Consider the following 13,146-nt stretch of genomic DNA (forward strand, 5'->3'; position numbering starts at 1 on the left):
GAGTAATTGCTGTTCTAGTAATTAAACTACTGGACGATAAAATGAAAAATCGAGTGCGTTTTTATGTTTTATTCTGGTTGTCATTTCTAACAGAGAGATGGTATAAATAATAAAATATTTATCTGTATGTTACTGACAAATATGGTAACTTTGTTTACATTGATCAATTAAACCATTGTGAGTGTGATTGTTTTTCTTCACCTAAGTCCTTGATAACACTGAGAATGGAATAGCTGGCATGCATAACAGAACTTTCTGAATGGCTGAAGGTTGCTGAAATTTCACTGGTTCCTATTGACCAACCAATTTACTCAAGTTCGACTCAATCATAGAGGTTTGTAGATAGTATCCTATGGCCAATAGTCTTCATGTGTACAGTTTTTAAACGATTGTCACCACTTGTTATACGTTTATGACAGACCACAATTTGTTAAATATACCTCACTTGGCACATTTCAAAGTTCATGCATAGTCCGCCATGTTGTTTCAGTCTGATAGGAAGGTAGAGTGTTGAGCGGAACTGAAATTAATAAATGTCAAATTAACTTCATTTACTCGCACTTTCAGATACAAATATTTGACTTTACGGGTGTCGATTGTTAACTTGAGAAGATGGAATTGAATATATTTTGTTATTGTGAACTTGCTACGTCTTTGTCTTCAAATCAACCGTTTATTTAGTCGTGGATAGGAAATTAAATTGTGTGCCTTCTTCGTTTAAACAGTTAGGCAAGTCCCAGTTTTAATGTAATACTATAGGCCTATGACTTGAATGGAAATAAAGTTAAACTTTATAAAGACTATTGGCCTCGGACCAGAGTTAATTATCCTATATAGTCTACATTTGTCAGTACTGAACTTTCATGTGTTCAAAACCTAATAAATAATATTGATCACAGACGAACTCAAGGTTTTGTCATGAGTTAACCAGCATTCTTTTGAGAGACTGGGCTGTACACAAAGCATGTGCAATTGGTCAGATTTCACTTCTGGATCAACACTATAGTAAAAGTCATAGAGGTCATGTATTCATTCAACACTGATTTATTTCAGTAATAGGTGTCATATTTTAGAATTTGATTCTACATACCATTTAATGGTAATTATTCACTTTATTTGGATTCTTATACATATATATTTCTTTGGAAGGTTATTATTTACACTCCGAAGAAGTACATTTGGCAAAATCATTGTAAAATTATGCTGAAATTTTGGACAGGATCATCCTAAAGTGTGATCCAGTACAGTCTGGATTGAATGTTGTGTGCTGTGATATCACAGTAAAAGATAAGCATGTTGATAAATAAATGCATACTACCCTATACTGTGACAATTAGACTTGATGTGCTCTTTTCTTGACCCAGGTTAGTATGTGGCCACCATTGTAAAAGTCCATTAATTATTTTCATCTGGAAGTTTCTTGATTACAGTTAAGGTACAGAGCATTCAATAATCAGGACTGAATAGACTTAGGTTAAACAAAATTTGTGTTAAATTTTAAAACAACAGTATATATTTAAGATTACTAAAAGCGCATACATGACCTGTATGAATTTTATGATAATGCCTCAGTGTACTGTCATTAAAATACATGCTGACAACTAACCATAATGCACATATACCAAAGAATAAACAATTCCCTTGAAATAAATACCAAGAATGCCTAAATCTAACTTGTGTCACAAACCAAAATGAGAGAAAAATATGCTTTAAAAATAGATTGTGACTGCATTTGTGTGTTCTGAACCAAAGTAGCAATTGTGACCGAGTCCATTTAGGGAGTGACCATTTCATTTTTGGCAGAGAAGGGCAGGCTGGCATAGTATGGTGGATCTTTTTAAAATTTATGGCTTGCAAATATATTTTAAAATAAATTTCATACCCCGATTTGTAGAAAAACTGAACCTATTGTAACCCTTGTATTAGTTGAAGAAAAAATTATCAGCAGCTAAAAGGAAGGGAATTTCTCAGCTCAAAAGATCCCACGCCCCCTCCCCCTCCTCAATGTTCTGTCTCGAAAAACAAAATGAGCTGCTTTTGACAGGCTGGTTTTATTAAATCAAAGATGTTTATATATATATATATATATATATATATATATATATATATATATATATATAACATCTTTGATGTAATAAAACCAGTGTGTACAAAAGTTTTTCATTTATAGCAGTTTTGTAATGGAAAATTCTTGCTTTTTTCTGCAGTTGGTGAAATGTTTGATATTTAGGATGTAGATTGTAGTTTTGCCACATTAACCTTTGTTCTTTGTGCTGCTAGAGGTTAATAGACCTCAAGATCTAGATGCCTTCCTCCGCCCCTTTTCTTAGTGAGTTGACCGAAACAAAAAGGTTTTCTAATTTGCCTGAAGGAAATCCTGAGCATGCTGATGAAATTGGCATTTTCATTTTGAACTTGTTTAAAGACACTGGTAAATTATTAATACTTGGACCCCCCTGTTGGGGCTCCACTTATAGGTGACTTGACTTTATGAAGATTGCTTTCTTCCTTGTATTGAAAGCTATAAACTCTGTGCACAAATTTAAGCATAAGACCTATGTATGGAGAACAGTACTATTTCTCTGGTATCCATATTTCATTTGCTGCCTATAAGTACCATTCTATTGTTAAGCATGAATAATTACTGTCCTGTGCTCAAGCTTAGTATTACATTGTTGGTTAAATATATTCAGTAGTACTGATGCTTTTGTTTAACAGTTAAGATAAGCTGTAGGATTTTCATAGTGACTTATAAAAGTCGCCAGTACAGTTTTTCACAATAAGGGAACTGAGGTCATTACATTTTACTTTAATATAGTGTAACAACCCAATAGTCTTAAACTAAGTAACAGAAAAAAGTGAAACCAACAATTTTAGTGAAAAATAATGCAAATTTTTTCCCCCAAAAATACGTGAAAATTTGAAAGAAACAGTATTGTGAATTAAATCCCAAAGGTCCTTAAAGTTGTATCACAAGTTCAAAAGTATAGAGTATTCTGAATGAATTCCAGCAGTGTTCCGATTGTCCAAGGCCAAGTATGTGTGTGCAAGCTGCAGAACATTTGCTTAAAACATTGGAATTTTTCTGCCTTTTCTGGTTAGCAAGAATTGTTCTGAGGGGTAATTTGCATAAAGACAATGCAACATCCTAGACACCTGAATTATCTCCATTATCCACATGCTGAAGTTCACAATAACACATAAAAACAAATGGAATTTTCCTTTTGTTTTAAGTAATGACTTTATAGAATTGTAAATAAAAACTGGTTATAATTTCTTATAAAACATTTCCAATTTAAATGCTAAACCACTATTGGACAATGCACACAAACCGCCTTGACTTATAATTCTTTGGTCTTAAACTCAGTAACAAAAAGAAGCTAATCCAGCAAATTTATTCAAATCAACCAGTTCATTTCTCTGAATTACCAAGTAAAAATTTAAGTGGAACTTACAGTATTATGAATTGAATCCCTAATAATTCTAAAAATTAGATCACAAGTCCAGACATATAGTGTTCCAAATGAATTCAGTATTGAATGTGCAGATGTACCAATAGTCTTGAATATGTTGATGTACCAACTATCTTGATATATCATAATGATATAATCCAGAATGTCTTTGAATGAATTCCAAAGTCATACTTTTGGTCCAAAATATTAATGAGCACTTTGTAATTCCAACAAATAATTTTTGAATAAATGATTCCTCTCAAGTTACATCTGAACACAAAAGTAAATAATTCCAGAGAATTAACTTCAAGGAGAAATACATAATGTGATGACAACCTTATATAAAAACCTAAAACAATAAAATAACAGGATGTGGGTGAGCAGTTCACTTTCAGAACATTTTAATTTTTCTTTAAATAAATGGGCTAGATCATGAACTTAAATACTAGTAAACAGCTTTGTGAAAAAAGACAGGTAGGCTATTCTATTATACCCTTAGTCATGGATAAAGGTCAAGCATCAAAATAAATATATATAAGACACTAAAATATTTGATCATGAATTCAGTGATTTCTTCTGGATTACTTTTGGATTACTATGCTAGTTGAGACAAAGTCTTTAAAATTTGATGAATACAAATAAAATGAAAAATAGGCTGAGGTTAAATACATTTTATTTGTTAGATATTATGCTCTTCATTCCACTATAAAATTTAAGTGTCTAAGGCACATGCTATTATAGATAACTCGCATCTCATCACTGTTCATATTTGTCAGTTCAGTCATTGTATGTGAGAAAATTAGCCAGAAGCTTCTCACGAGTCAGTGGTTCTTCCCGTGTTATTTGTGGGTTCTTCCTCAACCAAATATAGAGGCTACCATGTATAGTCTGAAAGAAGTACGTTAAACCCAACATCAGCATTCATCACAAAGCCAACAAGAGACAAGAAAATAAAACTGTTGGAAAGGAAAAGTGATTTCCTCAAGAAAACATTAGGAGTGCAGAACAATCATTGTCCTTTGTCACTGGTAATATTTTGAATGAACTCTGTTGTGGACACACCTTTCCCCCCTTGGCTAACTGTCATACGGAATAATCGTATACATATTAACTCTTTAATGGCCATTACTGTTATAATGACCCCGTGTAAAGCCTAGCAGCTGCAGCCACTGCTGCAGCTGGTTTTGGGGGCTGATCTTCAAGAGCCTGATGCTACTGGAGCCCAATTATAACTTCTCAACTGCTGACTTGTGGAAATTCATGAAAGCTAACTTGTTATCTTCCTTGCAATTGACTGATGTTATGTGCTAAAGAAACTCTTATTTAAAAACTTAAACTACCCTTTGTTTGTGTTCTAGTCCATATGACATCAACAAGATTGGTAAAGAAAATCCATTTCAAATGAATTGAACACAGGACATTGTAACACTAACATTTATCTGTTCTTTCCTTTATGCATTTTTTCCAAGTTATAGGTCAGATTGTGCACTTTAATAAAATAATATTGCACAAGTGTGTATATTTATTCAACACAAGACAAGAAATCATAAACATCAGTTTGCTGTGTGAATAACAAACAATCCCAGTTAGAGTTTGTGACTCGAAAAAACAAATGACTCCTCAGTTTTGAAATCTTTTGAGAACCATGGAATTTCTGAAGTTATTGGTAAAAACTGATGAAGGGTTTTTTGGTGGTCATGAGGAAAAGGGAGGGAAGCAGATGGACTGAAGTGGGACATGCATTGCTCTACATCTTTTTCTGTTTGACTGAATCTTTCATTTAAATTGTTATGAAGACTGGTTAGTTGAGAACATGTTTGTGAATTTTCAGCTTCTTTGTGATGTACAGGAATGACATTAGGTAGTTGGTTTTGTTTCAAATCACCTTTCTAGATGAAACAAATCCTTAGATGCAATGACCAGACTTGGAGATACAAGTTCAATTAAGGTTCATGGTTCCCCTAGGGCTAATGACACCACTGGTGATCCCTCTTGGATTTGGCTGTTGGAGATTCCGTTACAAATTCTCTGAAGAGAAATGATTTGATCAGATTCACAGAGTAATGAAAACTATATGCAGAAGAAGGAGGTTGATTTTGTAGGAAATTCAAATGGGGAAGCATGGTTATGTCCAGTTTGATTCCACATTCAGTCCTGATGTTAACTTGGAAACATGGTGCATATTCCTGCTTATTATATCAAAATGTTTCTTTTTTCAGATTCAGTATGGAGGGGGCATCTGGGGATGGTCCTGGTGATAATAGTCAGCTGGACAATTCCTATTTACAAGGACAGTATGTTGTAGAGGGTGAGAATTGGCATGTTTAACAGTGTTTTCTTGTATTTACATTGATAGTTCATTCAAATTACAAAGCTATCTACAGCATTCAGATAAAAAAAAATCCAGATAGAGGCATGGCAGATGGTTTTAAAATACTTGCTCTGAGTTGAATTATTTTTTCCGTAAAAGGGCCTAAATTTGAGTTTAACTGGTCATAAACAGAATAGCTTATGGGATGGCCTATTGTTTGTTGTCTTCTAACTGTTATCAGTATTCCTCTAAAATACTTGAAGAAATCTGCTGAAACTTTCTACACACATTCATCACAAGGTCTAGTTGATCCTAAATGAAAATGGTACTGCTTGGACATCCAGCATCTTGTTGCTACTGGTCCTTAATGGATGGTCATATTGTTATGTATATTTGATTTAACGTAATTGTTTGTTTGTTGGTTTTAATTTATTTTATATTCCATTACATGTTATAGTAATGTACTTTTGTTTACTGGAATTTGACATTTTCCAGAAATTAGTTTGACCTGACTGTTTTTTCGTAAACACCTAAATTTAGAACGTTGTATCTTAATGCTGACCTAGTTCCTGACTTTGATTCAGATTTAGTAAGAGTTGGAGTAAACTTCTTTTTTTTAATAATTTTTTTTATTGTGGGATTTATGTGGTGAAATCGAGGCTGTACTGGGAGTACATGACTTGAGACGTAAATAGCTTCTATGATGTTCTAAAAATTTTGGTTTTACCGGTAGGTTGACCCTCATCCGGGCATCAGCTTTGCACAGTAGCCAGATCTAATAGTGATGAGATATAATTTTAGTTGGGCTTTTAAACATTAATTTGTATGTAAGGTGTTTCTTCTGTTGTGACCAGCTGGAGTTTAATTGTAATTTTGTTAAAAATTATTTGGATTCTGAGAGATTAATTCTTTTCTCAGGGAATATTTAAGTGCTTATTCAGAATTCTTGCACAAAGACATTTATTGAAATTTTACTCGGAATTCAAAATTGGAATCATGTTTTTTGTGGTTCAACAAAGAACTGTTGACACTTAGTACAGTACTATAATGGCACAGTATACGTCATCGCCTTCCATTTTGGATTTTTCTTTGATCTCGAACTAAAATTCATTAGAACATTTTATTACTAGGGCTTCTAATTTTAAATTTTTGGATTATTTTTGGATTTTGTTCTTAAAACCAGAAGTTCTATTTTTCATTTTTACCTTGCTTATCTAGGTAAATAAATTATTTGTTAAATTTTACAAAACTTGTTTTCACTTTTTTCTTGTTACTGTATATGAGAACACATAACAATATCATCATGGAGTTTTCACTAAAAGGCTTCTTATAATCACTAGTGGCTCCTAAAAAAATGAAACTATTGCCTGAATGGAAAATTATATCGACATTGGGTTTTTGCTAAATGCTTATGATGTCAAGTTGGTCGCAAACAAAATTTTTGTCAATCTGACAGCCAATATGGCACCGTCTTGAAAATATTATTGCTACTTCAAAACATAAGACTTTCACTTTGAGACTTGTGGTGTTCAGTTGGTTTTAAAGGAAAATGATGCCAATCTGAGTTCAGTATGGCCTCCACGTTGCCCAATTTATTGTTACTCCTGAATGGATGGCAGTATTGATGGTTTTTCACCAAAAAACTAATTATAATATCTAGTTAGTCCTCAACGAAAATGGTGTTCTTCTTACATCTAATATGGCCTCCATGGCCTTGAAAATATTATTGCTTTTTCTTCTGATTTACTTGTAATATGAACATAGGGTTTACAACTAATTTGTAATAATTTTATTTAAGTGTTGCTGCCAGTATGCATTAGTGACATTGTCATTTATCAAAATTTTGTTGGATATTATTTACAGTGTACTAAGAATGTTGTTTGGAAAGAAAATGTAACAAAATATATGACTTTCATTAAAAGTTGAGGATTTCTTGATGTTGATTCACATTTATGGGTACTGACAGCCATTTTTGACAATAAAACAAGCAACACTTGATATTTTATTTACCAGTTTTGATTGCAATCTTTTTCGCATTAAAAAAGTAGAAGCTGATTGTTTTGGTATATTCTAGTTTAAAAGATGGGATCGATACCTTTGTGAGTTGTTGAGAGAGTGTTATGCGTGCATGTATTTATGTTTGTATGTATGTTAGAGAGCCTGAAATTCTAATGGTAATTGCTGGAATTTGTTACCAGAAAATTTATGTTGTGGCCATATATTTGTGAAATTAAATATAAATAATAATCAGTGGAGATACAACAATTTGTGATAAAAACCTTTGATATAACTATTGAGCTGTTCTGGAAAATATCATTTTTTGTTTGTTTCAGATTAGCCACTGTTTTAGTTTGGAAAATGTAGCATTTCATCAGTACACTCTGAGTTTTGTCAGGCAAATTATATTTCAGTTTTTATTTATTGACAAGCCAACACACAACTCGCTTAGAATGTGGGAGAGGCCCAGTCTAGCTTTAGAGAGACCCAGGGCATCAAGCTGTTTGATTTTATTGGCATTCATCTGCAAAAATATAATTCCCATGTAGATTGTTACTCATTTCTGAGTAATGAACTCTCTATGGAGGGTAAAAGAGAGATCTTGTGTCTAGTGCTACAGATCTTGCTCACAATACAAAACAGAATGCAGTTACAGTGAACTGAACAACCTTTTGAACACAATATGTAAATCTAATATGAATAAAATTTGTTTTGGACAAACACTTGAATTTGCTCTGCTTGTTCAGTTGTTGGCTTGTTAATTTCAATAGGTTGAAATTTACAGACTTGTTAGATGGGCACATGTTTCCCATACTTTCATGAAATAAATATGATTTCATAAGAACCACTGAAGTTTTTGGTTTTGTTCTTAAATTTTGTTGCAGAATTTGTAGTTTTTTAGATGTAGCTTTAAAAAGTATCTTTTTGCCACATTTAGGTACTGACGATGATGCTGTTGCATCAGGAGACAATGAAGAGGAGCACAAAGACAAATCACCTCTAAGAGAGCAGGCAAGTTTTGAATAAAAGTACACCATTGGGCTTTGTCTGTAAAAATACAATAAAATATCTAATTTCAGTTCTTGTATATCACAGATATCATTTGACCATTGAGTTTGATTCAGACTAAATCAATACCAGTGTTATATCCCAAATGGGAAATCACACATTGCATGAAATCATCAAGACCTGGTTGGAACTGTTTCACTTGACTTACCCAGTAGTGTGGACACAGCATTTAGATTTTATGTAGAACCCCATTGTAAGTTATGTACTGTTATCATAGCTCTCTAGGATTTTTTTTTACCCCGAGGGAGTATGTAGCAGGGGTCAAGCTAGACATTAGACAAAGTAGGAGCAAACCACAAAAAGTGTGCATGCGCTTTGGATTCTCTTATTTTCTTTTTGTCCTAGTTCTCATTATGCATACTTGCATTTAATATTTTCAGCAATATTTCCAGTAGAAAATTCTCTATTTCATCATAAACACTTTTTGTAAGTGTATGAATGTATCATATTGATATGCAATACATTTATACTTGACAGTGTATATGTTGGTATGGAGAGAGATAGGTAATGTATTTTGACCATATGGCTTCAGATAGACACAGCAGAAACTATACAGTGTCAGGGCTGATCAAATTTTTTCAACCACCTGTCCAGGAGAAGAGGTTTCAGAAAACTCGCTTGTCCATCCTACATATTCACTTGTCCCAAAAGTTTATTTTCACACACACACCTCGATTCAGTGAGATGTAAGAACTTTAATCCATAAAAAAAGCACAAAAAAAACAACAGAAATAATGTACAAGATGTATATATTTTTCTTCAAGGGTTTTCACGTTTGTTTGTCTGGGTATAATGTATTCATTTAAATTCTTGCTTGAATACAGAGGCACAAGTACTTCTCTCAGATCAGGAAGACTGGAAAGAAGTTTATTGCAATTCAGATTTTTCCTGACTTTTATCTTTCAAGAATGATCAACTGACACAACAAAGTTTCTTGCCTTGAGTCTGTTCTTAAAAATTAGTACCAAGACTAACACCATAGTAGAGCAAACACATCATTTCCCTATTAGAAAATGGTTTTCCATATTGAGTTTGGGTTATAGTTTATGTGAATCAGAGTACTCATTTTATTTTATTTTTCATTTCATTCTCATTTTGTTTTAAAAAGGCATATCTCAGAGGAGTGTCAGCAATTCTGACTTAAGTGATTTTCTGCACATGCTGGCTAATGTCATACATATACTTTACTCACATTTTGAATTATGGATTGCACAATCAATCTGGTGGGTGTGGACGGGGGGAGGGGGGGGGCAAGGGATTATGCGCATACAGTGAGTAGTGGATATTAACACATTCAGGTGGATTTCCCCCAAATCTAGTGGAAATCCACTCAGTCTAGTGAAAGTTTGTCATTTATTTTATTGCATTCATACTGGGTTTATGGTACCTCTTGCTGATTCTATTTTGTACACTTCATTAGTTGATAAACTAAATGAACAGATGGTTTAAGACTTGACCATGGCAGATGTCAATTTCATACCTTTATCTATACAAAGTATACAGTGGAAAAAATGTTGTGGTCCAGCCAAGCCTGTCCTAACAGTCACCCAAGTTCAGCGGTCACAATGGCCATTCTAATTCCCCCCCCCTGGGGGGGGGGGGCAGGTGTCCTATGTGAATATCATATAATCAGTGGCCACCTGTCTTCAATGGCCAGGTGTTCCTTTATCAAGCAGTGGTTTCACCCAGCTTTCAAAGGGCTGCTGGAGTGTATCAGCAATGACTGCTTCAAGTATGCAAATTCAGCATTTGTTTGATGAGCGAGGCATGATATATATAAAGGTGGATTACAGGAATGGATTTTTAAGCATTTCATATGTCATTTGTACTGTAATCCTATGAAACTCATAGGTGTCAGACAAAGTCAGATTCATCAGGAAGAGAGTATGTGTCGATGCTGTAGTCAAGTGATACAATAAAAACATAGAAACATGCTCTATTCTGGAAATTTACATATTGTTCTACATCAAGTGGTAATATAGATTTTCTTTTTCAATAAATGATATTTCATAAAATGGCTTTGATTACTGGTCATATTAATTGTCATTGTTTCTTTTTTATTTCTATACTTTTTTCTAAGACCCACTTTGAAGAAATTATTGATGGAAATAAAACTCAAAAAGATATTACAAACAAATGCTGTACTCTTTATATCCTGTATGCTTAATCAAGAACGATGGAACATTATAACGTGTTTAATTCTTTCCAAAGTTGAATAGAAAAGAATAATGTGGAATAGTACGTTAAAATAAAAATACGAGAGCTATGTTATGAAAAGGTTCTTGTGTACCTTTACCTTTAAACTTTGACAATAAAATTGTTTTTGAGACAGTATGATAATTTTTAAATGCTCAGAATTGAGTATACCGTATTGATTGTTGTGCTTTTTCAGTGGCCATTCATATCATGAAGAAAGTGATTTCAGTGGAAAGAAATGTTACTTTATTTAATTAGCCCTGATTTGATTGTAATTTTTTTTTAATGAGAGGATTGCCTAGATTAAAATACTGTTTATTACAAATAGATAAAAATACTTAATTAGATGCCACTTAAACAGATAATTGTTTTGATTTCTAAAACCATTTTGTTATTTATATTCTTACTTTAAAATTGGTTAAATTCTCTCAGGTAGGTTCCATACAAATTCACGAATTTAGTAAACTTCACTGTTTGCTCTTTATATCTCTGGCATATCCAGTATATGGAAGAGGGCAAATGGTGTTAGCAATGTCCATCCATCACTTAAAATCATGTTCCATTACAAATTCCTTTTCAGATCAGTAATTTTTGAAGGATCCCATAGACTGAAATAAAATTTGGTAGGAGACTTTACATTAGGAAAACCTTGGTCGAGTTCCATTTTCACTGTTTTCTGGCAAAATTTAATAGAAAATTTGATTTTGAACTTTGGCCTTCAATTAGGTTCCACTCAGTGGCATCTGGAGGACATGTTAGATGGAAATCAAATATGTTATAAAGCTTTACATTAAGAAGATTTACGTCAAGTTCAATTCTTGCTGTTTTTCAACCATCTTTCACAAAATAGTGACCTTGATTTGACTTCGACCTTTGCTCTTAAATTTTGTTCCTGCTCCGTAACTTTTGAATGACCTTTATGGATTGAAATCAAATTTGGTTTGAAACATTACATTAGGAAGACCTAGGTCAGGTTGATTTTGACCATTTCTGGCTAAATTGTTTAGAGTTATGACCTCTGTTTTTTCTTAGAAATTTGCCGTCAGTATCATTTTCTAATCAATAAGGTTTTAAAAGACTTGTAGATTGATATGAAATTAAGTACAGTAGTCCCCCTCTTATAAGGCCACCCCTTTTGCAGTAGGGAAGTGGCCTTAAAATGAGGGTGGCCTTTCTAGAGGGGGATGACAAATGGGAATAGTAAATACATATGAAGAAAGTCACAAGTACATTTAATTCTAAAACATTTGATATTTTCATTAAAAAATCACATGCATGTTGTGAAATAAATGTAAACAAGCTGTTTCATCATTTTCAAAAGAATGTTATAAATGACCGTTGATATAGTTTTAAAACTGTCTTTATAATTATGTTACAGATCACATCATCTGTCACTTTGTTGGTAACAGTCTAAAAAACAAACCAGTCTCGTCACAGTTAAACATATCCTTGCTGTCATATCCCATGCATATATCGTTTAGTCTTTTGTTCCAATCTTCAACAACTTCATTATTAACATAAGCTGATTCTCCACTAAGGACAGAACACTTAATATTGTGTCGCACTTGAAATCTGTGCAACCATCCGTTACTTGCAGTAAAGTTGTCATATCCCAATTCAACTGACAAAATTGTTGCTTTTTCTTGTCATTCAAATCAGGATACAAACATCTCCTGGTTCAAACAATCTTCCTTTCTCCATCCATTTGACCTTCCCACTTCTGCAGAGTTGTTTCCTTATCTTTCACAATATTGTTTATCTGAGTCTTTCCGACAATAGTTTTCTGCAAGGATCCTCGACCCCCACACACACACACCTCTCTGTCAGTTTAATTATTTTCACTTTCTCTTCTGAACTGAGAATATTTTTTTTCTCGACATGTTGATCTTCTTTGCAGTAAGTTATTCATGTTGCCAACTACAATACTGATAAAACAATTTTGTATGCATCTAAACAAATTGTCGTGTGTTTTTAAAGAAAGTGATCTGGTCACTTGATGATTCGTTAGTCGCAGTCTGGTACCCTATTGTTTTTATACATTTCTTTACACTAAGTGAGAGAAGCCAAAATGTCTTCGGTGTATGTACCATTAACATCACGCAGATTTGACCTCGCAGCCAT

At 33.3% G+C, this 13,146-nt stretch overlaps 1 protein-coding gene across 1 annotated transcript in view; it reads left to right on the forward strand.

Moving 5' to 3' along the window:
• The first annotated feature begins 231 nt into the window (after positions 1 to 231).
• LOC149796154 (nuclear transcription factor Y subunit beta-like) overlaps positions 232 to 13,146 on the forward strand; it is a 52,252-nt gene continuing 39,337 nt past the window's right edge. Inside the window, exons 1-3 of the mRNA XM_089966089.1 lie at positions 232 to 334; positions 5,672 to 5,760; positions 8,699 to 8,772. Coding sequence (XP_089822215.1) covers positions 5,679 to 5,760; positions 8,699 to 8,772 — 156 coding nt within the window. The 5' untranslated portion in view covers positions 232 to 334; positions 5,672 to 5,678. The remainder of the gene's footprint in view (positions 335 to 5,671; positions 5,761 to 8,698; positions 8,773 to 13,146) is intronic.

The sequence above is a fragment of the Sinohyriopsis cumingii genome, chromosome 7 (assembly GCF_028554795.1).
Source record: "Sinohyriopsis cumingii isolate HCF-2022 chromosome 7, ASM2855479v2, whole genome shotgun sequence".
Taxonomy (NCBI): domain Eukaryota; kingdom Metazoa; phylum Mollusca; class Bivalvia; order Unionida; family Unionidae; genus Sinohyriopsis; species Sinohyriopsis cumingii.